The 23,831-nt window shown below is 44.7% G+C and overlaps 2 protein-coding genes across 3 annotated transcripts; one reads left to right on the top strand and one right to left on the bottom strand.

Moving 5' to 3' along the window:
• Window positions 1–1,921: 1,921 nt before the first annotated feature.
• Window positions 1,922–11,932, top strand: nrbp1 (nuclear receptor binding protein 1). Of its 2 annotated transcripts, none has more exons than XM_060041642.1 (18): window positions 1,922–2,423; window positions 2,730–2,986; window positions 3,545–3,667; window positions 4,199–4,300; window positions 4,395–4,484; window positions 5,590–5,630; window positions 5,847–5,941; window positions 6,515–6,598; window positions 6,703–6,761; window positions 6,954–7,052; window positions 7,148–7,280; window positions 7,554–7,644; window positions 7,939–7,989; window positions 8,554–8,689; window positions 9,240–9,293; window positions 9,478–9,541; window positions 10,444–10,499; window positions 10,584–11,932. In XM_060041642.1, the coding sequence occupies exons 2-18, from the start codon at window positions 2,756–2,758 to the stop codon at window positions 10,677–10,679; spliced, it is 1,605 nt and encodes a 534-aa protein (XP_059897625.1). In that variant the 5' UTR covers window positions 1,922–2,423; window positions 2,730–2,755; the 3' UTR covers window positions 10,680–11,932. The 2 variants fall into 2 exon arrangements, with proteins under 2 accessions (XP_059897625.1, XP_059897624.1); XM_060041641.1 differs by having other exon boundaries at window positions 1,923–2,423; window positions 9,478–9,542; window positions 10,439–10,499.
• On the bottom strand, window positions 11,297–21,945 carry si:dkey-12h9.6 (macoilin-2). Its single transcript, XM_060041649.1, has 11 exons — window positions 21,711–21,945; window positions 20,041–20,182; window positions 19,805–19,931; window positions 18,587–18,710; window positions 17,927–18,105; window positions 16,496–17,006; window positions 15,933–16,091; window positions 15,629–15,799; window positions 15,061–15,187; window positions 14,114–14,288; window positions 11,297–13,769 (listed from the first exon to the last, which is right to left on the bottom strand). The coding sequence occupies exons 1-11, from the start codon at window positions 21,785–21,787 to the stop codon at window positions 13,579–13,581; spliced, it is 1,983 nt and encodes a 660-aa protein (XP_059897632.1). The 5' UTR covers window positions 21,788–21,945; the 3' UTR covers window positions 11,297–13,578.
• Between the last annotated feature and the right edge of the window lie 1,886 nt (window positions 21,946–23,831).

The raw sequence follows: 23,831 nt of genomic DNA, 5'->3' as shown, positions 1-23,831 counted from the left end.
ATTGCAAGTAATATAAACAACACATATGTTAAATTTGTTCCCTTTACCTTTGTTAAATCACATTTATGAATAGAGGTGCCACTCGTTTTTGTTTATTTTTGCATTAAAATGTAACAAAATAAGGAAATGCATCGTAAAACAGGCATAACTGGGAAATAATCAACATCATTAGAAATAGAAGCATACTCAATAACATCTGTCTGAACAACACATTAAAGCCTATGAACACGGCCATTATACGTATATCAGACTATACCACACATGAGGGGCAGAGTATCACTGTGTGTATTGTATATGTATTTTTTGCACTGGTTGCATGTATATTGTGTTTTTCTGTCCATCCTGGGTCCACACACTTCACAGCGTTTATTTTTGGCTGACGGGCTGGTCCTACATCTGGCTGCTCACGGGTTGGTCCTGGGGCTGGTTGCTCGTGGGCTGGTCCTGGGGCTGGCTGCTCGCGGGCTGGTCCTGGGGCTGGCTGCTCGCGGGCTGGTCCTGGGGCTGGCTGCTCGCGGGCTGGTCCTGGGGCTGGCTGCTCGCGGGCTGGTCCTGGGGCTGGCTGCTCGCGGGCTGGTCCTGGGGCTGGCTGCCCGCGGGCTGGTCCTGGGGCTGGCTGCTCGCGGGCTGGTCCTGGCCGCTCGCGGGCTGGTCCTGGCCGCTCGCGGGCTGGTCCTGGCCGCTCACGGGATTGTCCTGGCCGCTCACGGGATTGTCCTGGGGCTGGCTGCTTGCGGGCTGGTCCTGCCTGCTCACGGGATGGTCCTGGGGCTGGCTGCTCGCAGGCTTGTCCTGGCTGCTGAGGGGCTAGTCCGGAGGCTCTTTTACGTTTCGGAGCTGGCTGATGCTCATCCTCCTCTTCAAACTCAGTGTTAGACTCTGAATTTTCAGAAAAGTTATCCTCACTTTCTGAAACTATTTCCTCTGCATCACCATCAAAACCCTCTGTCTCTTCAAATATCAACTGTAAGGCAGTCTGAACAGAGAATCGCTTTGCCATCTTGATCAGTTGTGGTATGGAACCACGCTGACAGAGCTTTTTTTATAGTGTCACGTCCCAAAGCTTGGTTCCCGCAAGACAGAGGGTGAAATGTGTGGGAATATGGGTGTAGATTAGGGATGGGCAAAATTATTCTGTTATATTTGATCTGTGTGATGAAATGCTGAAATGAGCTGTGATGAAATGCTATAATATTGACTGTAAACTGTTTTCAATACAAAATGTATATTCAATTGAGCTTCTGTGTATTGTCTTTTATTTAAGATAGTGTGGCATGAGTTTTTTTTTTTTTTACTTCATAGTGTTAGTATAGACACTCAGTAGTGTTAGCTAAACACCCAATAGTGTCATTATTACATACTTTCAACACTAAATTTTGTTGCATTCACACTACACCGGTGTTGGTGTTTGAAAAATAGTGTTAGCATAGACACTCAGTGTTAGTTAAAACCCCCAATAATGTCATTATTACATAGACTTTCAACACTGTTGCATTCACACTGGTGTTGGGAAAATAGATTTAACTTTTAACATTGTATTTTAACACTAACTCCAGTGTAATGTTAATACAACACTGGTGTAATACTTTTACACCAGGTAGTGTGGATGCATATAGACTCTTTGCCGGTGTTAAATTTGACACCACAGCTGTTAATTTAACACCAGTGTTTTTGCTGTGTAGGGGTTGATATCTGTTTTCCTTGTTTCGTAAGGCCTATAAGTGCCTGAGATGAATCACGTGGTGTTTTTGTGTAGCACTACTTTGAAAAATGCCTTTGGCAATAAATAAAGGTTAAATCAAATCTCTTATTCTTATTCTCACCAACAGAGAATGAACGTTGGCATCAAAAAATAAATGAGAATTATTTGAAGCTCCAAAAGGGGGATAGGCCCATGCGTCTGGCAACTCTGCCTCTGACGTATCACGTGACGCTCCTTCACATTCTGTCCGCATCCTTGAACCTCGTCGCCATCATCTTTAGCTAGCTAACATCTCACTTTAACCTTTAAGTGTGAGAGTTGGTCACTTATACTTGCTATTATGACATCTGTCACTTCAGTCTGTGGGTATTTTACTCTGCTAGAATGATATAATGCGAGTTTTCAATAAATGTATGTCAGACATTACGCGGAAGTGTATAACCAGATACACTAGCCATAGCTGTTATCACACTAGTCTTTGGTCTTGAGAAGTCACGTTAGCAAGGACCAAGTTGCGAAGGGTCGCTAGCCTCGCATTGCGCCAGCCAGCCAGCTCGGTGTCTCTCCAGGCCTGGGACAGACCCGTACAGAGCCGAGGCAGTGGAGATAGGTGAGCTAAACTAGCGGAGTGGTTGAAACAACCCCAGGATCTCTTGAAGCTGATCGTCCCCGCCGCCCCAGACCGGCTCCTCTGCAGCGTCACTGACACCAGCTCATCCACGTACGTCTCCATTTGTTGTTTACAGTGACAATGTTTTTGTATTGCGAAGAGAATACATGGTCAACGGTACTATTACTTATGGTCAGGCCTCTTTCTCAAGCGCATCCATGTAATCGAATACTAATCAGTGTACTCTAAACATGTCATGCTTCACTGAACACATTATTAGATTCAAAAGGCGAAATTATTGTAGTACTGTGTTGTCATTATCAAGACGGTGTTGTGAGGTGAATGCTCGTTAGTGCTCTAGTTAGACAAGTGATTCACTTGTTGAATAGTGTTATTATAACTAAATGTTTTGTGCAGGCGGCTGTGCCTTAGGGGAAGTGAAGATGTCTGAGGGAGAGAACAAGCAGGCTCCTGTCCAGGAAGTGCGACAGGAGTCCGGCGCGGCTGCCGCCGCATCGACGGTTCAGGGGGTGTCATCAGTATCTCCCCCGGTGTCCATGGTAACACAGCCTCCGCCAACGGCAGCCACAGAAGATGAGGAAGAAGAAAGTGAGGACGAGTCAGAGATCCTGGAAGAAAGTCCATGTGGTCGCTGGCAGAAACGAAAAGAAGAGGTAGGCGGTGCGAAACGATTGTATGTGATGTAGGGTTGCCGCGGTATACGGGGTGACCGGTGTTGAGGCCAACAGTTATTTTGTATTGTTTTTTTTTCAGTAATAAAAGAAAAATTCGCCGTCATCTTTTTTTTCGTTTTATTTTTGATGTGTTTTCTCATGAAAAAAAAATTAGACACAAACCGGGCCGGCGACCCCCTTCACATTGGTATAATGAGCACATACCACAGCCTGTCGTGATCTATTGCTTAATTAAATTATACCATTATATATATATAACGTTATAAGACGTTGTCACCGAGAATTGGCGTGCTGCCAGACGCTGTCACCGAATGTGAGAGGAGAGTTGACGGAGAAGATGGCGGTTGACCTAGTTTCAAAGTTTATACCGTTTATACTCTGTAATACCGGTGTTGACACGAGTGTATTACTCTGTGGGAAATGTCCACACCGCGGCAACCCTAATGTGATTATAATATATAATGTGTTATAATGTGTGATAATGTGTCAATTTCATCAGCATACAGTGACTGACCCCTGATCTGTTGTTCCTAAAAGGTGAATCAACGCAATGTTCCCGGGATTGATAATGCCTACTTGGCAATGGACACAGAGGAAGGAGTGGAGGTGGTTTGGAATGAGGTCATGTTCTCAGAAAGGAAAAACTTCAAACTGCAGGAGGTGAGTTAAGATCTAAGATGATATTTTAATGAAGCCTTTTTGTTTGTAGGTCTTTTGAGCATCAGGATTACTGCTGCCAACACCATTGAATACGGCACCCAGCACCTCTGTGATCATGCTAATTTTTTAGAGCAGGATTTTTGGAATATAATGGCTGCTTATGTACACGGCACTTAATGTACATACTTATTGTTTGTGTTACGTCCTTAAAAATAGTACATTGTATAGCATCTTATCCTAGCTATCTTTGTTGTGTACGGGGAATGGGTCAACTTAGCGATCATTAGTGCTTAGCACATGGTTCTATGAACATCCTTACTGTACCGACAGCGATATATTGTTTCTCTTTCTTCTAACAAATGTACTTATTGTAAGTCGCTTTGGGTAAAAGAGTCTGCTAAATGTTAATGTTAATGCTAATATGCCGGCAAATTGATGGTCTCTGAATGGTTGCCGTGTGGCTGTGACAGGTTTTCATTGTTGTTGTTTCACAATAGTTATGCAGACCTCTTGTCTTCCCGTTTTGCACAGGAAAAGGTTAAAGCAGTTTTTGACAACTTGATCCAACTGGAGCATTTGAACATTGTGAAGTTTCACAAGTACTGGGCCGATGTGAAGGAGAACAGAGCGAGGGTATGTTGGCATCTCACTATTCCTCTTTCTCCAATCCTTCTCTAATTTATATGGAGGGTAGTGCTAAGAGTTGTTTTACTGTCTACCTTTGCAGGTTATCTTCATCACTGAATACATGTCCTCGGGAAGTCTAAAACAGTTTCTAAAAAAGACAAAGAAAAACCACAAGACGATGAATGAAAAGGTACGTAGGGTCATATTTAGTTTTCCCATCTGAAACAAACTGCCTCTGACTTACCCATGTTAGTGCTACAGATGTTCTTCATGCTGCATCAGAAATCCCCCCAAACCACCAAAATGTTGGTCCTGTCCCATTCAATGTAATTGATTTTTCGAAGATAATGGAAGACCAGTTCCATCAGAAATAAGGGATGTGCATTTCTGGCAAAAATACTATTCGATATTCGCTGAGAAGTATTCGATTAATATTCGAAAATCGGTCAATCGAGAACCCCCCACGCACGCACGCACACACACGCACCTCGTATACACGCACACAGAATGACACATGGGGAAGCTTTTATGATTTGTTTGAAATCAATCTGTTTATTTCAACAACTGAGCCATACACATTCAACATCAGAATTATTTCAACGTGGGCTGAGGCAGATAGGCCTATATGCGCCGAAAACAGATCGCTATTTATTTTAATGAACACAGCCTGCATGACAGCGAACTAGACGCCAAAAAAAGAACACTTCTTTTTACAATTTATTTGTTACCAGCATTCATAGTGTTGATCAGCAGAGAAATAGTCTGCCAAAGACGTTGGGGTTGATAAGTTACCGGACTACTTCCTGAGTGATGCAATAGAAAAAAAAAAATCGACTTTCCTTGACAGTGGTCATTATATGCTTAGGCAACGGTGAATTATCAAAAAATGATTCACCACCGGAAGTTGTGAAGGCCCATGCAAGTGAACGGAGCGTTCAACTGCATTGAGAAGAGCTGTGTAATAAATAACTATAGTCACATTCATTATTCGATATTCTACGTGACTATTCAACGATCGTTGCTCATCCCTATCAGAAATGTATTTTTTTTTATTAATCTTGAAGATTCCCATTTTGTTCTCTTTGGTGATAAACAGTAATTCTTCCCAGATTTACAAACAGTCTCAAGTGCAAGGGCTTTAATAACCATTGTGTTGCTTCATTCTGGGAATTGACTTTATTTACATGACTATCGACATGATTTCTATTTAAAAAAAATATCACCATCTACTATGATGTTGTAATGGAATGTTGCAATTAACTCTTACAAAATCTCTTGCCTTCTCTGTCTATCAGGCTTGGAAGCGCTGGTGCACACAGATACTCTCTGCTCTCAGGTCAGTACTGCAAACAACTGAATTTCATCCAACATGTGATATCCTGTTTTAGCTACATCAGTTAATATTAATTTTGAAGATATATTTTTGATAACAAATGTTGGAAAGTGTAGATCATCACAGATGGACCAACCTCTGTGTAACGAGGTCCAAATATTCATATAAATAAAGCGTGCTTGATTTTAATTACACTATGTTTGCATTGCTGGTCCTCAGCTACCTGCATTTATGTGAGCCTCCCATCATCCACGGCAACCTCACCTGTGACACCATCTTCATCCAGCACAACGGCCTCATCAAGATCGGCTCAGGTGGGAACCAGAGGAGACTGTTAACATCCAGTCACACAATGGCCTCACGCTGCGTGAAGACTGAGGTCGGATTTTATAATAATCCCCTCATCCGCGTACTGCCAGTCACTATATTATTTTACACTTTGATTAAAGAGTGAAACCCCATTCTAATTGAATTCTCTAAATTCATAGGATAATTTAGTGAAAGGACGGAGCATTTAATCCTCAACCAGCAGCTTCACTGCTGGTTGAGGATTAAATCCATCTGTCGGTATCACCGGCGCTCTTCTTATTAGAAAATATTGCATGTTCACGTCGTAATAAGGCAGCAAAGAAGGCTATGTTCATTTAATTTTGTTTATTCAAATATTTTTGTCACGATACGTTAGATTTTATATTTGACTGGTATTTTGGCTAGCCGAAACCCTGGAGCACCACATGGCAGTCTGTCTCAGTGTTGCATTTGAGGGAAAGATGATGTATTGTGTAGGCTGCCGTCTAGTTGTCCGGAATTACTTAATGCTGCTTTAACTAACATGTTTCTGGCCTTTATTTTGATCCATGCCTTTCCCCTGTTTGTTTGTTTTCCAGTGGCCCCAGACACCATTAACAACCACGTCAAAACGTGTCGGGAGGAGCAGAAGAGCTTGCATTTCTTCGCCCCAGAGTATGGAGGTGAGGCCGTGACGAGCTATTGAATGGTCTGAGATACTGCTCGGGGCATGGAGTGTGAGTCATGCGTCTGGTCCACATCCTTGACTCTTTGTCTCTGTCCTTAGCCGTGGCCGACGTCACCACCGCTGTGGACATCTATTCCTTTGGAATGTGCGCCTTGGAGGTAACGGCCACCTCACTATCGTCCTATTGAAGAGAAGAACGACCTTCCCCATGAGTCTGAGCCACCGTGGCACCAATACCCATCATCGTGCTCACATATTGTGCTTTAGCGCGTGTCTTCTGGTCCTTCCACAGTGCACCGGAGGTTGACATGCATGGTGACCGTTTCCCTTGTTTTGTGCCTCTACCTCAGATGGCAGTGCTGGAGATCCAGAGCAACGGAGAGTCCTCCTACGTCTCCCAGGAGGCCATCAACAGTGCCATCCTGTTCCTGGAGGATCCGCTGCAGAGGGTCAGCACACGCCGGCGTCCCCATGAATCGGTGCAGGCAGTATCCATCCCAACCAGCCACTGATGCATGTTGTGGTTGTGTTTGCATCTTTTAAGGAGTTCATCCAGAAGTGTCTGGAGGTGGACCCCAGCAAGCGGCCCACGGCCAAGGAGCTGCTGTTCCACCCCGCCCTCTTTGAGGTGCCCCTGCTGAAGCTGCTGGCTGCCCACTGCATCGTCAGCCTCCAGCGTGAGCGCGCGCACACGCACACGCACACACACACACACACACACACACACACACACACACACACACACACACACACACACACACACACACACACACACACACACCGTCATACCGCAATGTATTTTTGACAAACGTATATTGCAAACACAAATATTGTTTGTGTAAAAATACCATGTACGTTTTTATAAAAGACGGCTCTTGTTATTAGATGTTGCACAGGAGATATTCTCCAATAAGATGAACATGATTTTTCTCTCCTCTCGGTACGTTCAGACATGATTCCAGAGAACGCTTTAGAGGAGATAACCAAGAACATGGATCCTAACCTGGTCATCGTGGAGATCAAGGAAGGGGTTCAGCTCAAGTAAGTCTGATAGTTATAGTCCAGTGAAAGTTATAGAAAATTACCTAAGGTGTTGGATCTCTTGAACACTGTCTTCTGAGCCATGTAGTTAGGAATATGCCACTTGAATGATGAACAGTGAATATAACTTCTTAAATGAGAACTGAGCTACTCTCATGTTCTTTTGCCATGAACAGTTCAATTCAACCAACTAAGAGAAAGAGGACAAACAGCCTCGTCTTTGTATGGCTAGGCTAGCTTCATGGTGCAATGACTGTATGTTTGATGAAAGTGTGATTTCCTTCTCTTTGTTAGACTCTCCCAGTTCCCTGCGCTAGAACTGGACAAGTTCCTGGAAGACGTGAGGTAGGAAAACAACACAAGTAATGCAAATGGTGTAGGGGTGGTTGGTGGGGTCGGTGTTACTGTAGTTGCACACTCTGTCAGGGCAACCCCACGTCCTGGAAAACCTGCACTTAAACTCATGGAAAATGTCCAAATTGATTGTACGTCCTGGAAATGCTAGAAAATGTAGAATTTGCGCTACAAAACAGAATTCATTTTTGTGTGTGGGCTGTGTTAAGTCACCAACTCAAATTTGTACTCAAAAACTATATCATGTACACGAAATATCAGTCACTGAGTGAACCACTACACCTCGCTCAAGTCGGTTACAGCTGTCTTTGATTAAAAAAAAGTTGGTCTCTCATGCTTCTGCTATAATAGAGTTTAGGGGGGCTGCTTCCGAGTGAAACATGACCCCCGGGAGGTTTCGGTGTCTAATAAGACTGGGATCCCTGCCCTGTTGGTGAAGATAATCCATCACTTGCTGGGTTCATGTGTAGTTCACTGTGTGATCATGTGGACATGAGGACTAGTGTGGTGGGGGCCCAGGGGCACAGTGCTTAACCAGAGGGGGGGTCTTTACAGGAATGGGATCTACCCCCTGACGGCGTTCGGCGTGCCCGGCTCCCAGCAGCCCCAGCAGGAGACCGTCAAGTCACCGGTGGTGCTCCCCTCTGTGAAGTCCCCCACGCCAGAGCCCTCTGAGCTGGAGACCCGGAAGGTAAGGGAGCTGGAGCCCGACACAGGCCGGGAATGAGTCTCTTAATTAATAATTAAACTGCTTTGAAAGGGCGCTCGTAACCAGTGTTGCCAGATTGGGCACGATTTCCCACCAAATCTGACAACACTGGCTGCAGCGTCAAATCTGGCCCGATCTGGCAACACTGCTCGCAACTGGCTTTACATCGGCAGACTAAAGCGTATTAGGCTGAAACCTCTGAGATAATTTTCAATTTCCAAGGGAGTTCTAAAAGGACGCAGACCAATATGACAATCATGATGCAATTTCTCTGAAACCGATAGGTGGCTCAGTTAGGTCATGTTTCCAACCTGCCCCATTTTAGATAAACAGTGTTTGGTACGACCCGAGCCAGTTCTGCTGGACATCTGTTCATGTGCAAGAGCAGATAAAACATGAGCCTGCAGATTTGTCTGGTTACCAGCCTAACTGGCGATATCTTCTTAATTAAATGGGCTAGAACGTGTATGACAATATTTTTGAAAAGCAGGGCTGTTCGAATATAGTTTGAATGCATGTTTTCACCCCTCAGGTCCTGCAGATGCAGTGCAACATTGAGCCTGTTGACGAGGGCTCTAAACATCACGTGAGTCCCAAACATCCCACTCCTCCTCCTCCTCACTTTATTATTGGAGAGGAGGCTTTGCTTCATGATCGTTTTGCTCGTGTGTGTGTGTGCGCGCGCGCGTGTGTGTGTGTGTGTGTGTGTGTATGCGCCCGCACGCACGCGCGTGCGGATGAACTGAATCTCTCCTCCGTCTCTCTTTCAGCTCACGCTTCTGTTGAAGCTGGAGGATAAGCTGAACCGACACTTGAGCTGTGATTTGTTACCCAGTAAGTTTCCTCCACGTTCCCAGCGGCGCTTGTCTCCATTCCAATAGCGCTCGGTTCAGCAGGATGGATTGGTTAAGACTGCTTTAAGATTAGATTAAGATTGTCCTATTTACTCATCTGCGCTTACCGGATCCGGTTGGATGTTGGCTTATAGATCTTTAAACACTTTCACTTAGCTATTTGAGAGATTTTTGGTCTAAATGTGAAAAAAAAAAAAAAAAAAAATCATTAATGGTCCCATGAATTGAAAGGCTTGATGACCGGTCTTGTGCTCTATGGAGAACCCGTGGGAGAAATCAGAATCATGTGCTCGTTCTTATGCAACCATCACCAGGGTTGAGAGTAGGCAGGAAAAATGCATTGGAAATAGATCATCTTTTCAACCAAAAATTGAGTTTCGGTCAGCCGCGCTGCAATCAGGATGTGAAAGCATCAGCATGTTCCTTCATATTGTCCTCAGAGATAAAGCGCTGTGCGTTTCCCTTGGATTCTATGACCGATACACACAACCCGTTCAGCAGGGGGTCATATGTTAACATGGCTTTTTAATTCAGTATTTTTTTTGATATTAGAACACGAACATACCGTTAGCCTCATAGCACAATTGCCTCAGTCATAATTTGGCCAAATTATGATATCTAGCCTAACTATCTTCCTAACGCTGCCGGATCACTGCCTCATTGGCTGTAACCTAAGCCAACCAGAGTGCTTTTTACATCCCATAATGTAATTATGAATGCCTCGAGGCATTTTTTACGCTTAATACAAGATGAACCTTAAAACGTGACTTGGGGAATTATGCAATGGGGCCAATGATGTGCAATCCAGTCGGAATTGAGTAGTTAATGCACTGTCGCACCGTCACCTTTATCCTGTGTGTGTGTCTTTGTCTACTGGCTCAGATGAGAACGTCCAGGAGCTGACAGTGGAGCTGGTTCAGCTGGGCTTCATCAACGAGGTAGGCTGAGCGTGGTCCCTTCTGCCTCGTTGTCCATGATGGCCGTCATGACCACTCATCTCTGCTCTTACCTCCCGGCCTCAGGGGGATCAGCCGCGGCTGGCGCTGGTCCTGGAAGAGGCCTTCTCCAAGTTCTATGGCCGGAGCGGCTCGCTGAATCCGGTCACCGTCTCCTCCTAGCGCCACCCTCCCCCTCCTCCTCGTCCCCCCCCCATACCTCCTCCTTTCCCTGAACCCGCCGCCCCCCTCGATCTGGTCTGGAGCCACGGGGACCCCCCCCCCAGGGAGGAGGGTCTGATCGGGGGCGGGGGGGGGGCCTGCCATGGCCTGCTTGCCTTCGCATCCTCGTAATTTCTTCGCCCTCCAGTGCCCGCCCATTCCCCCCAGTGTTGCTTCTTTCCTCTGAACCAGCTGGGAGAGCCCGCAGAATGGCATTTCTACATTTAGGCTTGGTTCCCTCAAGTCTCTCTAAAGATCTAGAGAACAATGGAAACAAGTGGCTCCAACCTTCATATAAGTCTGTATTGAACTTTGTTTTTTGATAATGAGAAATGCGAAAATCCCCCCCCGGGGTTATATTGGTCTATGTGATTCCTGTGTGTGTGAGTGTCTGATAACCTCTTGTCTTCTGTCGATCATCCAGTCTCTGCCTTCAAAGGGCCTGAAGCTAACGATCTATTGTCTTTATTACTGTCAACTTCTCTGCCAACAAACACAATCCATCATCTGTTTATTTGTTTCTTGCGCGTCGTATTTCACTTCCAGCACTTGAACAAGTGGTCTTTTGGTGAATATGGTTCTTTGATTATTTGAAAAATGTTTAAACCTCACCTGGCTTTGGTGTCCGGTGGGCTGTTATTATTTTAACTTGTCTATTACATTGCCTTTTCAGGATAAGGTTGAACAACATGATATGCTGGTGCCATGTGTGTGTGTGTGTGTCAGTGTGTATAGAAAATATGTACATATAATATCCATGGGCCTGAAGCTGTGGCCTCTAAACCCTAAAGATGACCGTGTATATGAAACGGGGATCATTTCCATCCCCTGTTTTTAGTCTGTAGCTCTACGAGGTGGTTAAAGACCTATGGTAAACCTTGAATGGTTTAGAATCTTCAGCCATTCCTGAACGTTATCATATCGTCTCTCCGAGGGTGGCCCTACAATGGCTGATCCTTTGTCGAACGCCCTGTGGTCAAGCACTGGTCGATATCAACAACTGGTGACTTCTGGTAGAGCTCACTGTTTGTTCTGTCTGGATCTTCACAGGGTCTGTCTAATCCATGAGATGCAGGCACCGGAGTGCATGGCATGCTAGTAACCATCTTGTATGCACTGTATGCTGGCTGCACGGCTGTAACTGTATGTCTGTTTCTGCACAATACCGCCCTCCTCTTTTTCAATTACTCCAATAAAAATATGCACCTTGAAAACGTGTGTTGGTTCTGCTTTGTGTGCGTGTTCAGCGTGTGAGTAATTTGATTACTCAGACACAGAATTGGTAGTTTCCCTTCAGCATTTGGTACACTGCAATCCAAACGGTGATGTCCTTTCTGCCTCGGTGTCTTGTATCCATAAGTCTATCAAAATGCAACCACTATGGATTTGGCCTCGTCTGCATTTTGACCAGCAGTCAAAAGGTAAGAACCAGGACAAGCGTTAAGAAAACTTTATTTTTTCCTAAGTGTTTATTAGTAAAAAAAAATAATAATACAGGACCATTATTGTTTCAATCGTCTGATCAAAATATTACGAAACTAGCCCTTGTTCAATTAAAATGCTTTACATATCTTCCGTCACAATGTGTGCTCAAAGAAATTGCAATTGAGTAAGACATTTCATGCGGACAAACACATTGCCGTACAAAATTACAGTAAGTAATAAATTACATCAAAACTAAAAAATACTTTTATGAAATATAAAACACCCCTAGAAAGACAATCTAAACAAGAATACCTACCCAAGTGGCAACATCCATGAAATGTTTTTGTATTTGTATTTTTTTTTTATCGTCAATACAGGGTATTTTCCATTTCTTTACATCTTGAGTAAGAAAGACTACAAAAACAGTACATAGCACTTCAATTCAAACACATTACTCTTTCACATTAAATTAGTTTGACTTCCCAGTATTAAAATAATGTAATATAGGCACAATCATGAAATTTAGGAACAAATTTTCCCCACAATTTTGGTCACATTTGGTCACATGTTGTGTTAATTACACAACTACACTTTAATTTACTGAAAAATTGAAACTTTAGATGATAATGTTTCACACAATAGCAACTAATTAGCCCACTATTGTTAATTTACTTTCTCCAATTCCTTCTTAAAGGATAGCCAATGCAGGGTTCCAACAGTTACCAAACATCCAAACATCCAAACATTACGATGTTAAACACTGGCTTAAGGCCAGAGATAAATTCAATACTGTCATCTCACAGTTTACATCTTTGTCTTTGAAGTGACACCCGTACCTTTAAAACATTAACCCGAGGGACCTCCGCTCTCACAGTGAAGCAGCAACAGCACCACCGCAGTCATCTGGCTCCGTTCATCAACCCCTTTAAATACCTACGTCCCCAGGCCGCCTCAAACCTAAAATACTGGGAGGGATTATCCGGGAGGAAACTGATTTCAATGCTCATTATTTGTCAAGAAAGCTTGTGTAATAGCAACATCATAGAAAACGTTGGTAAAAGTCAGATGTAAACAAATACCATCAATGGTATTCAACGTAAAGCCTTTCACAAGCAATCGATTGGCAACGCCAGCATATCAATTTGTAAAACGGTCAGTGTTTTTTTGCTCTTTAAGGATGTTACAGATGTCATTTTAGCACCAGCAATGCAGCAAAAAAGCATTCAGACGGCTGTGTCTCGCTCACACCTCTGTGTGGACTCTGGTATTCAGAAAACATGGCTGTGAGAGTCATCGGTTCATCTCTCTGCGACCTCATGATCCGCCACAAAGTATCACACCGTTTTGTGTCGTGCGGCCCGGCCCAGAGTCCCACGTGGTTCCCACGACAACAACAACCTCCGCCCCCTGCCGACAGCGCCCGACCGACCCCCCTCTACTTCTTCAGGCACTGGTACATGAGCGCCCGGGGGTTGAGGCCGTAGCGGTCGGAGCCCAGCAGCTTGGTGACGTAGTGGGGCATGGGGGAGCGCTCGCTCATGTACGACACGCTGGGGCTGACCGCCATCACCTCGGCGATCTTCTGCTTCATGGCGCCGATCTCGCGGTCCTGTCTCAGCACTTTACCTGCAGGGGGGCGAGAGAGAGAGAGAGAGAGAGAGAGAGAGAGAGAGAGAGAGAGAGGGGGGGGGGGGGGGAGTGATGGAGAGAGAGAGAGAGAGAGAGGGGGTGGGGGGGGTGATGGAGCGGGAGAGAGAGAGAGAGAGAGAGAGAGAGAGAGAGAGAGAGAGAGAGAGAGAGAGAGAGAGAGAGAGAGGGAAGAGAGAGAGAGAGAGAGGGGAGAGAGAGAGAGAGAGAGAGAGAGAGAGGGGAGAGAGAGAGGGAGTGATGGAGCGAGAGAGAGAGAGGTTGTAGTACTTTGAGCTAATACCATGCAGAATGGATGGAGGAGTCAGGGTGTTTCTTCAGACCTTGTGCGATCTCCAGCTGCCGCCGGGCGTCCCCCAGGGCGGAGAACAGATCCAGTTTGATGCGTGTCTCGGCGCTCAGGTTGTACTCCAGATGCTGAGCTTTGTCCTGCAGCGCCGAGAGCGTGGACAGCATGGCGGCCGTGTCGCGCTCCACGCAGCGGTACTTCTGTAAAGCCTTCAGAGACACAAACCAACCAAAGACAACGCATTAGAACATAAATATTCAGAATATTCGGACTGGTAAGATGAATAGATACGAAAAATACTAATAAGTAACACACACTTCAGCAGCGAGCAATCACATTAAGTTGTTGATGCTTTGGTTTCTTGAGCTTTGCAGTATAGTTTACTTTACTTCTTTATATGAACATTTATTCATCAAGCTCAATCACGGAAATTATACAATGTTCATGCTCCACTTAGGAAACCAAGGCAACACATCAAAAATACTTCACAATGGGGGAGGAGGTGTTACACGGCCATTCGAAAAACAATAAAAGCTGTGAGATGACTAAAGAACCTCACTGAAAGCTGGGCAGTGTTTTTTTATGAACGACCAGGCTTCTGTTACGGCATGCTTTTATGCAGTGTTAACCACCAAAATGAAACTGAATCGGAAACACAATACACAAATCCAATGAGAAAGATGCAAATGCAACAGTACACCCACGTGGAGTCCCATATTAATGGAGGGATGACATGTGGATTTCATGCCCAAATGAATCACATCAAAATCAATGCCCCCCCCCCCATTCCCCAAGTCCAGCTATCAAGCTCCCAGAACGTACACAAAAGAGAATTTACATTGACAAACGCAAAAACAACCACGCAAACAAAACAGAAAAGAAAATCGTTACGACCAAACCAAAACACGACAACCAAGTACTGGACCACGCCAAATCACACACAGTTTGATCGAAATAAAGGAGAGTTTTGAAAAAGGATACCTCAACATCACTCTCTAGATCTACCACGCGACCCTCTTTCACTTGATACTCCAGCTGTAGTTGTTTGTACTCTGTCTCTAACTCTTTAACCCTTTTCCTTAACATTTGGGTCTCAGAGTGTTCTTGCCTAGGGGCGGAGGGAGAATGGAAACACAGAGATACACATTTGAGGCCAACGAGAGAGAGAGAGAGAGAGAGAGAGAGAGAGAGAGAGAGAGAGAGAGAGAGAGAGAGAGAGAGAGAGAGAGAGAGAGAGAGAGAGAGAGAGAGAGAGAGAGCTCTGATTACCTTGACTGTACAGGGCAGTTCACATAGAAAAAAACATTGCATTATCTTATAATGTCTGCATTATATATTCACAATTTACATGTTATGAAAATGGCTGAGAGAAGCTGCAATGAGAAGCGTTAGCAGTCTGTGTTAAAGTTAAGCCCTTAATACGTTGCAGCGTCAAAGCACCAGCGTACACCCAGTGCCATGCATAAATTATTAATGTGGTACAAAATGAAAGCTAATTAGCTGTTTTAGTACTCAGAACAGATTTGTCTCCCCTGAGTGTTGGTTGTACCTGTTTGCTAAATTCCACGCTGAATTAGCCGCTTCTTCCATCTTCTGGGCCTGGAGCTCCACCATCTGTTTCTCAATGGAGGCTCTGGCTTCTCGCTCTGCCCTAATCTTCTTCTCCAGCGCTGCGCTGGTCTGCTTGTCCTTGTGTTTGGTCTTTGTCAAGCACAGAATCCTGAGGAAGAGTCGTGTCAAGACAGAAAGACGCTTTGAGGATGTGGATAGAGATGCATTGCACGTAACGGACAGCAGGGGGAGCCAAACGCTGACCTGCTTTCCTCGATGGCGTCATTTGTTTGATTACTCACTTGCTTTGGAGCAGCACGTTGGACTGCCTGAGCAAGGACACCTCCGGTCTGAGGCTCCTCTCGCTGTTGGTCAGGTTGCAGATATGGCTCTTCAGCTCCTGTTCTGTTTGTCTGCTGGCCTGCAGTTCCCCTTTCAGCCTCCTGAACTCTTGCTCAAGCCTTGGAGGGGTACAGCGATGGGAAGAGTGAAAGAGACAGAGAGAGGGGACATAGAGAGAGAGAGATAGAGAGAGAGAGAGAGAGAGAGAGAGAGAGAGAGAGAGAGAGAGAGAGAGAGAGAGAGAGAGAGAGAGAGAGAGAGAGAGAGAGAGAGAGAGAGAGAGAGAGAGAGAGAGAGAGAGAGAGAGAGAGAGAGAGAGAGAGAGAGAGGGACGAGAGAGAGAGAGAGAGAGAGAGAGAGAGAGAGAGAGAGAGAGAGAGAGAGAGAGAGAGAGAGAGAGAAGAGAGAGAAAAAGAGAGAGAGAGAGAGAGAGGTTGGGGGTGAATTTTGTTCCTCAGCACCATGAAACCCTTCCATGTTCTGCGTATAAACTCAGACACCATAAGTCTGGAGGGCTCCTTACTTGTTGATCTGCTCAGCGTGGGGGTTGTGAGCGGCCCGCTCCGCCGGGTCCCCGCCGTGTCCCGCCGACGCCTTCGAGTGGAGCCTCTGCCTCCTGTCCGTCCTGGACGAGGTCGGAGGGGGCGGCGAGGGCGTGTTGGTGTTGCCCCGGCCGCGGGCCGCCTTCGGGGACCCGCTCTTGATGGGCGCCGGCGCGGCCCGGCCCCCTTGCTCCTCCTGGGGCGGGCCCTCGGGGGCCGGGTCTCTGGCCTCGCCGCCGCCGCCAGTGGTGGGGGTCTTGGACGAGACGGAGGAGGAGGAGGAGGAGGAGGAGGAGGAGGAGGAGGAGGTGGGCGCCCGGCGGCTGGGGGGGTCCACGGGTTTGACCTCCTGCGTCGGCTCCTTGTCGGACGCCCTGGGGTCCTCGCCGTGGAGCTGGAGGCAGTCCTCGCTGCCGGGCGCGTCCTCGGGGCCCGGGGCCCCGCCGTCCGGGCCCTGGTACTGACCCACCTCTCTGGTTTTCCACTTTGAGGCTGAGGACACGAGGGACACTCCGGTGAAAGGGGGTCCGATGGACATCATAACACGAGGGACACGCCGGTGAAAGGGGGTCAGATGGACATCATAACACTGGCAGAGGTAGCTACAGATATCAGTTATTGGATTTCAGGATCAATGCTGATTAATCAGTTTTAACGCTACTTTTGCTGACCTGATAACTGAGGCATATTCTCATTTTGGATTCGGGACCACTTCTGAATGTTATTTCTACTTCCACAAACATGAGCACTGAAAGTCCGATCCCCAACCACCCCTCGCCAATCATAAGAGACCAACAAGCAAAGCTCCCTCTAGAGGTAAACGCTGCCCGTCAGACCAACTGAGGCACTTGTACGATGAACCCCTGTTTACATTATCAAGCCAATAGGTAAGGCAGGTCATTACAGATAAACTAGCATTGTCCGGGGCAAGCTTTCTTATATCTGTTTAAGTAGCAACCACAACTGTTCACTGAGCTAGACAGTAGTGTTTGAGTTATGCTTAAAGAAGCAAGAAGTATGAAAGAAGTATGAAAAAATAACACCCATCATCAGATTTCTGGTAGTTGGGAATTCCTCCTATAATCTCCTATGGTAATCTAGAGCTTCTTATCAGTTCAGTGGAGTCACTTTCGCTATTCTCCTCAACGAATCACCATTTTCTGCACAGGACTTCAAGGTTCCACGGTGGCTGGTGTTCTGGTTGTTGGTGGTTGGTGACTAAAAGGCAAAGGCATTTTAACAGTGCCAAACGTGGGCTTAATTCTGGGGGTGTTATCTTGGCTAGGAGAGCATTTGGCAGCCATACAGACATTTGAATCGAGGCCTGAGGCAGCGCGTTCGCCTCCAGCGAGACGCCGACCGGCTGTATGTGTAAAAGGCGGAGAGTGGCGCTCCCACTGCGTTGTACTCACCGCCGGCCCCGTCTGGGGCGGTCTTGGGGTACAGCTGCAGGCCCTGGGGGAGGGAGTGCTGGAGGAGGTGCATGTGGAAGTGGTTGTCGCTCTGCACGGCCTTCTGGGTGCGCAGCTTGAAGATGTTGGTGAAGTAGCAAGTGGCGTCGAAGCCCAGATACACGACGGGGTAGCCGATGCTGAGCATGGAACGCGGGAGGGAGAGATGGGGAGATACGGTTAGAGAGAGGCACTGCTGTGAAATGAACGTTTCACACTCTGAGACTTCTCTTTCTCATTAAATTGATTGTGTGTGGGGAAAAAAACTACTCCGATATCAAGATCCATCAGAATAATGCATTTTCTGTTCGGATGATCCATTACGAATGACTATATATTTTATATTTTTATATCAGATTGGTGGTAGTGGGGTGTGCAATTTAAACCAATGCGTAAGTATGATGCACACTGGAGAAATCATGCTAATATTATTCCATTCTGGAAGGCAAGAGGTCATTGCTCATTTTTAAACCTCAAGAAGAATACTTTTTACAGGCATTGTCGTATGGCACTTGTTGATTGTAAAAAGTGGTCTGCTGTTTTTAATGATCATATGTGATCCACAAATAAAGACATTCAGGGCTTTTTTTTACGCAATGTTCATCGACAGAAACAACATACCAGTGTGCAGCAAACAAATGAGACAGGTTAGCACTGGAGATTTTGAGGTCTTTGAGTCGAAGGGAAGCCTCTGTGTACACCAGGAGGATCCACAGGGACACTGTGGAAATACAGATGCCCTTCTCTGCAAGGGGAACAACATATGAAACATCAATGTACACCTACTGCATGTAAGAGGGGATGCCATGTAACCTGTAATATCTTCCTGACAGTATGGCACTTCATTAAGGATGGCAAACCAAAACATTTGAAGTGTTTGGAAGTGAAAGAGGTACTGAATGACAATGAGTCATTTCGGAAAAAAATTTAAATATTTGCCTAGACTAGTAGTCGAGAGTCCAGACTACTTTGCTAATATTTGCTGAGAATGTGCTAACTTCTTAAATCCACACCTAGAGGGTTTGGTGTCAGCCTTGGGAGACAATCCAAATTAGTTTGTGCTTGGCCAATATATCAGTCTGGCCTTGGGGCCTTGGGCGGAAATGTATTTATCAAATAACGGCAGCCAATCAGATGGCCTATCTAAACGCTCTCGATCTCTTTCCTCTTTCCAAATCCTTTTAACATTTATATTCATTCTATTTGAGAAAAGCATTTTTTATTGCTGCGTAGATTGCTTCACTTTCCCTGGACACCATTTATTTGATGCCGGCAGGCTGCAAGGCGCTGATTGGTCCTAACAATGGTTTTTTTGAAGAGGCTCTCAACGGCCTTGAGGTCACACTGAACTGAAGAGAGAAACTGAATGTGAAACCAGGAGATCAGGATTTGTCTCACAAGGCAAGGCCTCATGATGCTCTCATGATTTTGCATTAAAAAATGTGTTTGTGTATCTTGGTTTGAGCGATCTGGTTTACCATCAGAGCACTTTAGGGACAGATATCTCCACATTGTTGGTGTTAAGTAAAATAATATTTAAAGAAAGAAAAAATAAATTGGTCGTACAACATAACACTATGTATTATAATACTTATTACAATGCTTATATTTTAAGCTAAACTAACACCAAGTAGAGTTACAGTCTATACATTTTCAGCTCACTATAAATGGTCAAATTAGAATAACAAATACTATTAAATATATGATGAGTCATAATATGAATATCATGTAATACAAAATAAAAGTAATTCATAGATAAATAAAAGTGTATACCATAATTTGCTGTATATATGCTGTAAGATAATATTTATAATCACCTTTAACATAAATGTCACTCACCTGTGTGCCAAATGTAGTTAAACAACACATAAGTACTGGCCACAAAAAACAGCCAGTGCAGGGGGACAAAAATTAAACAAAAGATATCCAAAGTGAACGCAGCACAGACGAAAACCACACAGATGACCTGGGAACAGAGAGCAACGTCCACGTTAGTTCAACCCGTCTGATTCACACCTGCTGACATACAAACTCATCCTCAACATGGATGGATGACAACAAAGGCAGGGTCTCACCAGCCCGTAGCAGTGGAAGGTGGTGTACACGCTCCCGAAAAACATCCAGCAAGGCCAAAGGTATTCCAGTCTGAACTCCAGTGCAAAGTCGGCCAGCAGCACCAGAGACCACACCATCATGCACTTCAGGAAGGTGTAAGCGCTGGGGGGATTCAGATAGAGAACGTTTGTGTGATTATTAAGTCAAACTCATCCTTGAACGGTTGAGGTTGTACACCATATATTTAGTGTAGCTTTTAGTAAAGACCTAACCAGGGGTTGCAAATTTGTCTTGCCTAGAAACCTGAATGTATGGTATCTATTTTATATGAAAAAATGTACAATGTATTTGTCAAAAACACTTCTAAACTAAACATATGTCTCTTATCCATAACAATTATAACTACATTAATAACAATCTCAGAAGCAAACAAAGACAGCAGACAGACAAGCCAGCACAAGCCAGTCACATTAACGGTGTTACACGTGGTCTTTCAGGACATTTGGTATTCATCGTTCACTCGCACTACCCTGGAAGTGGAATAATGTGATGGAAGTGAATATGTGTATGCCTACAGTGTGTTTCCACGTTGAAAAGCAAGGAGAGAATGGCTATTTGTTAATTACACATGCATTGTGTCCCCCACTGCATGCCAAACAGGAGCCGGGGTTTTTCTCCTTTGTTCTGGCTCGTCTATAGGCTGCTATCGCCGCGGAGCCGCCTCTTTGTTTGGTTACCATGGCAATAATTCATCTCAGAGAGCAAGAAAGGAAGAGCACATCACTAGGAGCCTTTAGTCAGAGGAAAGGGTGTCGAAATGTGTCTCCAGGCACATCTCTGTTTGTCTATCCCCTTTATCTCGTGGCCGACACCAGACAGCTCCATTGTAACAGAGCTGTGCCACTGGGATGTAACATTAATACAAACCTACAGCCATGGCTGATTAAGTCAAATGTAATTATTTGGGCAAATGATACCATAACAAAAGATCAAAATGTTGCATACTTAAATTGCATAGGCCTGTGTCAGATAAAAACGCGTAAAAAAAATAAAAAAAAGATCTCCTCTGTGTGAAATGCTTTTAGTCTAGACTGGGTCTAGACGCTTTCTGTAACGCTGTAAAATAAATGTCATGGATGAAAAAGCAGTGCATGGAGGCCTCGTTTTAGAACAACAATAGCAATAAGGGCAGAGCACCTCTTAATACAAATAAAAATGATATTATAGTCATCAACAAAAATAACCAATAATAATGATGATGAAGAGAACAGCCTAATTATCACTATGTGGCTATGTGTATTTACAATAACATTTGAGGTTGGGCTCTTTATGTCTAGATCTTTGCTCAAGTGTGGGGTGATGGTAGCCTGTTCTGATTGAAGATGACCAACACACCTACACAGCGATAGCTCTGTCAACAATATGCCATAATAAAGTAACCAAGAGGCGCCCTATGCTATGGTGGATCATAATATTGTACATCAGGCCTGTGACAAACGCCTATTTATGATACCGTTATGCTTCAATGCATGGGAAATACGATGTGGGTGGTTGAAAAACAACAACAGGACAAATCAAGTCTTGAGGTGAGACTACATGATGGGAAGATTACACAAAGACGGCACCACAACAAAAGCAATGGCACCCTGCGGTGCGTCTCACACACACACACACACACACACAGCGCTACCTCTCAGACAGCTTCTCCGTCAATTTCATCTTCTTCATCTTCCTCAGCCTATTTGCATCCACATAACGTTTCTTCATCTTCTACTGTCAATTTCCTCCGCACTCTTACACCGCCGGAGCGCGGTTTTGAAGGATAGAAGAAAATCCCCTTATGGAGAAGATGTTCAGCCTGATGTCAGGGAACAAATAAAACCTCTTGATTTGACCATAGCGGACGCGCCTGCGCATGCGCCCGCCTCGGTGCACCTACACCCCTTCATCGCGCGATGGGAGCAATCCACAGTAGAAACAGGCCCGGCCCTTAGTGCATTACCTTTATAAGGGATAACGCACAACAATCACAGCCAATTGTTCCGACAATATAAATGGTTCATACATTAACATAGGACTACCCTAGAAACGTATTAATAGGTTGAATCCTGGCCTATGCTTTGGTTGAATGGGATGATAGTAGGCTACACCTAGTTGAACATACCTGGATGATTGATTCACTGGTGTTTGTTAGAACCTTCTCAAAATGGATATTAAACTCTCTAAACTCATGTATGAGTTAACATGTGGACTATTTACAGTGTATTTATTTTATATTATTCTGTGTTTGGGTCTTACTTTGATATGTTAGTGATTTTTTTGATAAGAAAATCACACAAAGGTTGTAGAGCAGGAGGCCATGAAACCAATGGGAATGGTATATTCAGGATATATATGGAATACAATATATTCAGATTGTAAACATGTCTCACTCAGAACATATATGTCTTCCAGTCTTTACTTTCAATGGTCAAGAGAAATTAATTCAGAGGTTGTTATTTGAGTTTTGGTAGTTCTAACTGAATGAATGGTCTACAACATTGGAAATATAAATACAAAAATACCTATATTTCTAGCTATAGGATATACCATCTCTGGTTTTATGAAATTGCATCAAGCATTTGTAGGATGTAGGAAGTGTTCTTGACTAGGTAGATAGGTGCTCAGACTCAAGAGTGATGAACTATAGGTGTGAAAACCCCACTGCTGATTTTCAATCATAGAACTATAGTTATATAGATCCTGTCTAGCAAATGTTCACAGTAAATTCAAATCCATATTCACGTTGATATGACAACAATGGTTGACTCAATCCATCACTCCTAACCCATACAACCCCTGTCTAGTTGCCATAAAGTGCTCTATTTTGCGCATGGCATCACATCCCTACTGATGATATTATGAATCATCAAGACTTCGTCTGACGTCTCTAGTACTTCCACAACAAGTAAAGACTCGTAGTGGGGGTTATTTCGGCCGTGGTTGGAAATAATTGGGGGAAAGGAACTTGGGCCTTGACTCTCTGAAGTCCATATTGAACCGCGATATGGAGGAGAAAGGGATTTGTACACCCGGACTGCCGCCAAGCTCCCCCTGCCTGAGCTGCCTAACATCCGCCGAGCTCCCCCCGCTGGAGCTGCCGGACTACCGCCAGAGTTTCCGCTGTTCCACAAAATCTTAGTTATGCCCGCTATGCTCGCTCGTTTGGTAACTGTATGCGGGGTACTTTCAGAAATGCATATCTCACTCAAAACTGACTGTTTTTTCAAAGTTTGCATGCGTGTGGGAGCACCAGAGACCCAAAACAACATCCCCAAATCCCAGGAAAAGTGTTGTTTTCATAATATGTCCCCTTTAAGGTTAATAGAAATAAGCATCTCTCTGCAAAGGGAGTGTTTTAAAAAATAACCTCTCTGTTAAAGGAGACATATTATGGCGTTTTCACAACATAGTATTTGAGTTCCAGAAAACATGTTTTTGAAGCTGTTTGCTGGAAATAGCTTTTAGGAAAAAAATATCTCACCTACCACTATTCCCCTCTGTTTCAGTTGTTCAGTTTGTTTCTGGTGTCTGTAGCTTTAATGCAAATTAGCTGCTGCCCATTGACCAATGAGCTGTCAGACTGAACCACAGCATGGAGGAGAAGGGATATGTGGATTTATATAATATTATATCTAATATCACGGCCAAAAGCTATGTGTGCCTCGGATGATATTATGAATCATAAAGACTGCGTCTGACGTCTCTGGCACTTTTACAACAAGTAAAGACTCATAGTGGGGGATATCTCGGCCATGGTTGAGATGAATTG

Source organism: Gadus macrocephalus, chromosome 21 (assembly GCF_031168955.1).
Source record: "Gadus macrocephalus chromosome 21, ASM3116895v1".
In the NCBI taxonomy this organism is placed as follows: domain Eukaryota; kingdom Metazoa; phylum Chordata; class Actinopteri; order Gadiformes; family Gadidae; genus Gadus; species Gadus macrocephalus.
Note: the sequence above shows the minus strand (reverse complement) of the source record. Positions and strands in the feature narration are given on the sequence as shown.

What these genes read in the sequence shown, in the direction of transcription:
- nrbp1 (XM_060041641.1), top strand. Translation starts at nt 2,756, where the DNA reads ATGTCTGAGGGAGAGAACAAGCAGGCTCCTGTCCAGGAAGTGCGACAG. An exon ending in TTGGAATGTGCGCCTTGGAG is followed by an intron (nt 6,762 to 6,953) that starts GTAACGGCCACC and finishes CCTCTACCTCAG; the next exon opens with ATGGCAGTGCTGGAGATCCA. An exon ending in AAGGAAGGGGTTCAGCTCAA is followed by an intron (nt 7,645 to 7,938) that starts GTAAGTCTGATA and finishes TCTCTTTGTTAG; the next exon opens with ACTCTCCCAGTTCCCTGCGC.
- si:dkey-12h9.6 (XM_060041649.1), bottom strand. Translation starts at nt 21,787, where the DNA reads ATGAAGAAACGTTATGTGGATGCAAATAGGCTGAGGAAGATGAAGAAG. An exon ending in TAACTACATTTGGCACACAG is followed by an intron (nt 18,711 to 19,804) that starts GTGAGTGACATT and finishes TTCCCCTTGCAG; the next exon opens with AGAAGGGCATCTGTATTTCC. An exon ending in GCAGCTGGAGATCGCACAAG is followed by an intron (nt 13,770 to 14,113) that starts GTCTGAAGAAAC and finishes GCCCCCCTGCAG; the next exon opens with GTAAAGTGCTGAGACAGGAC.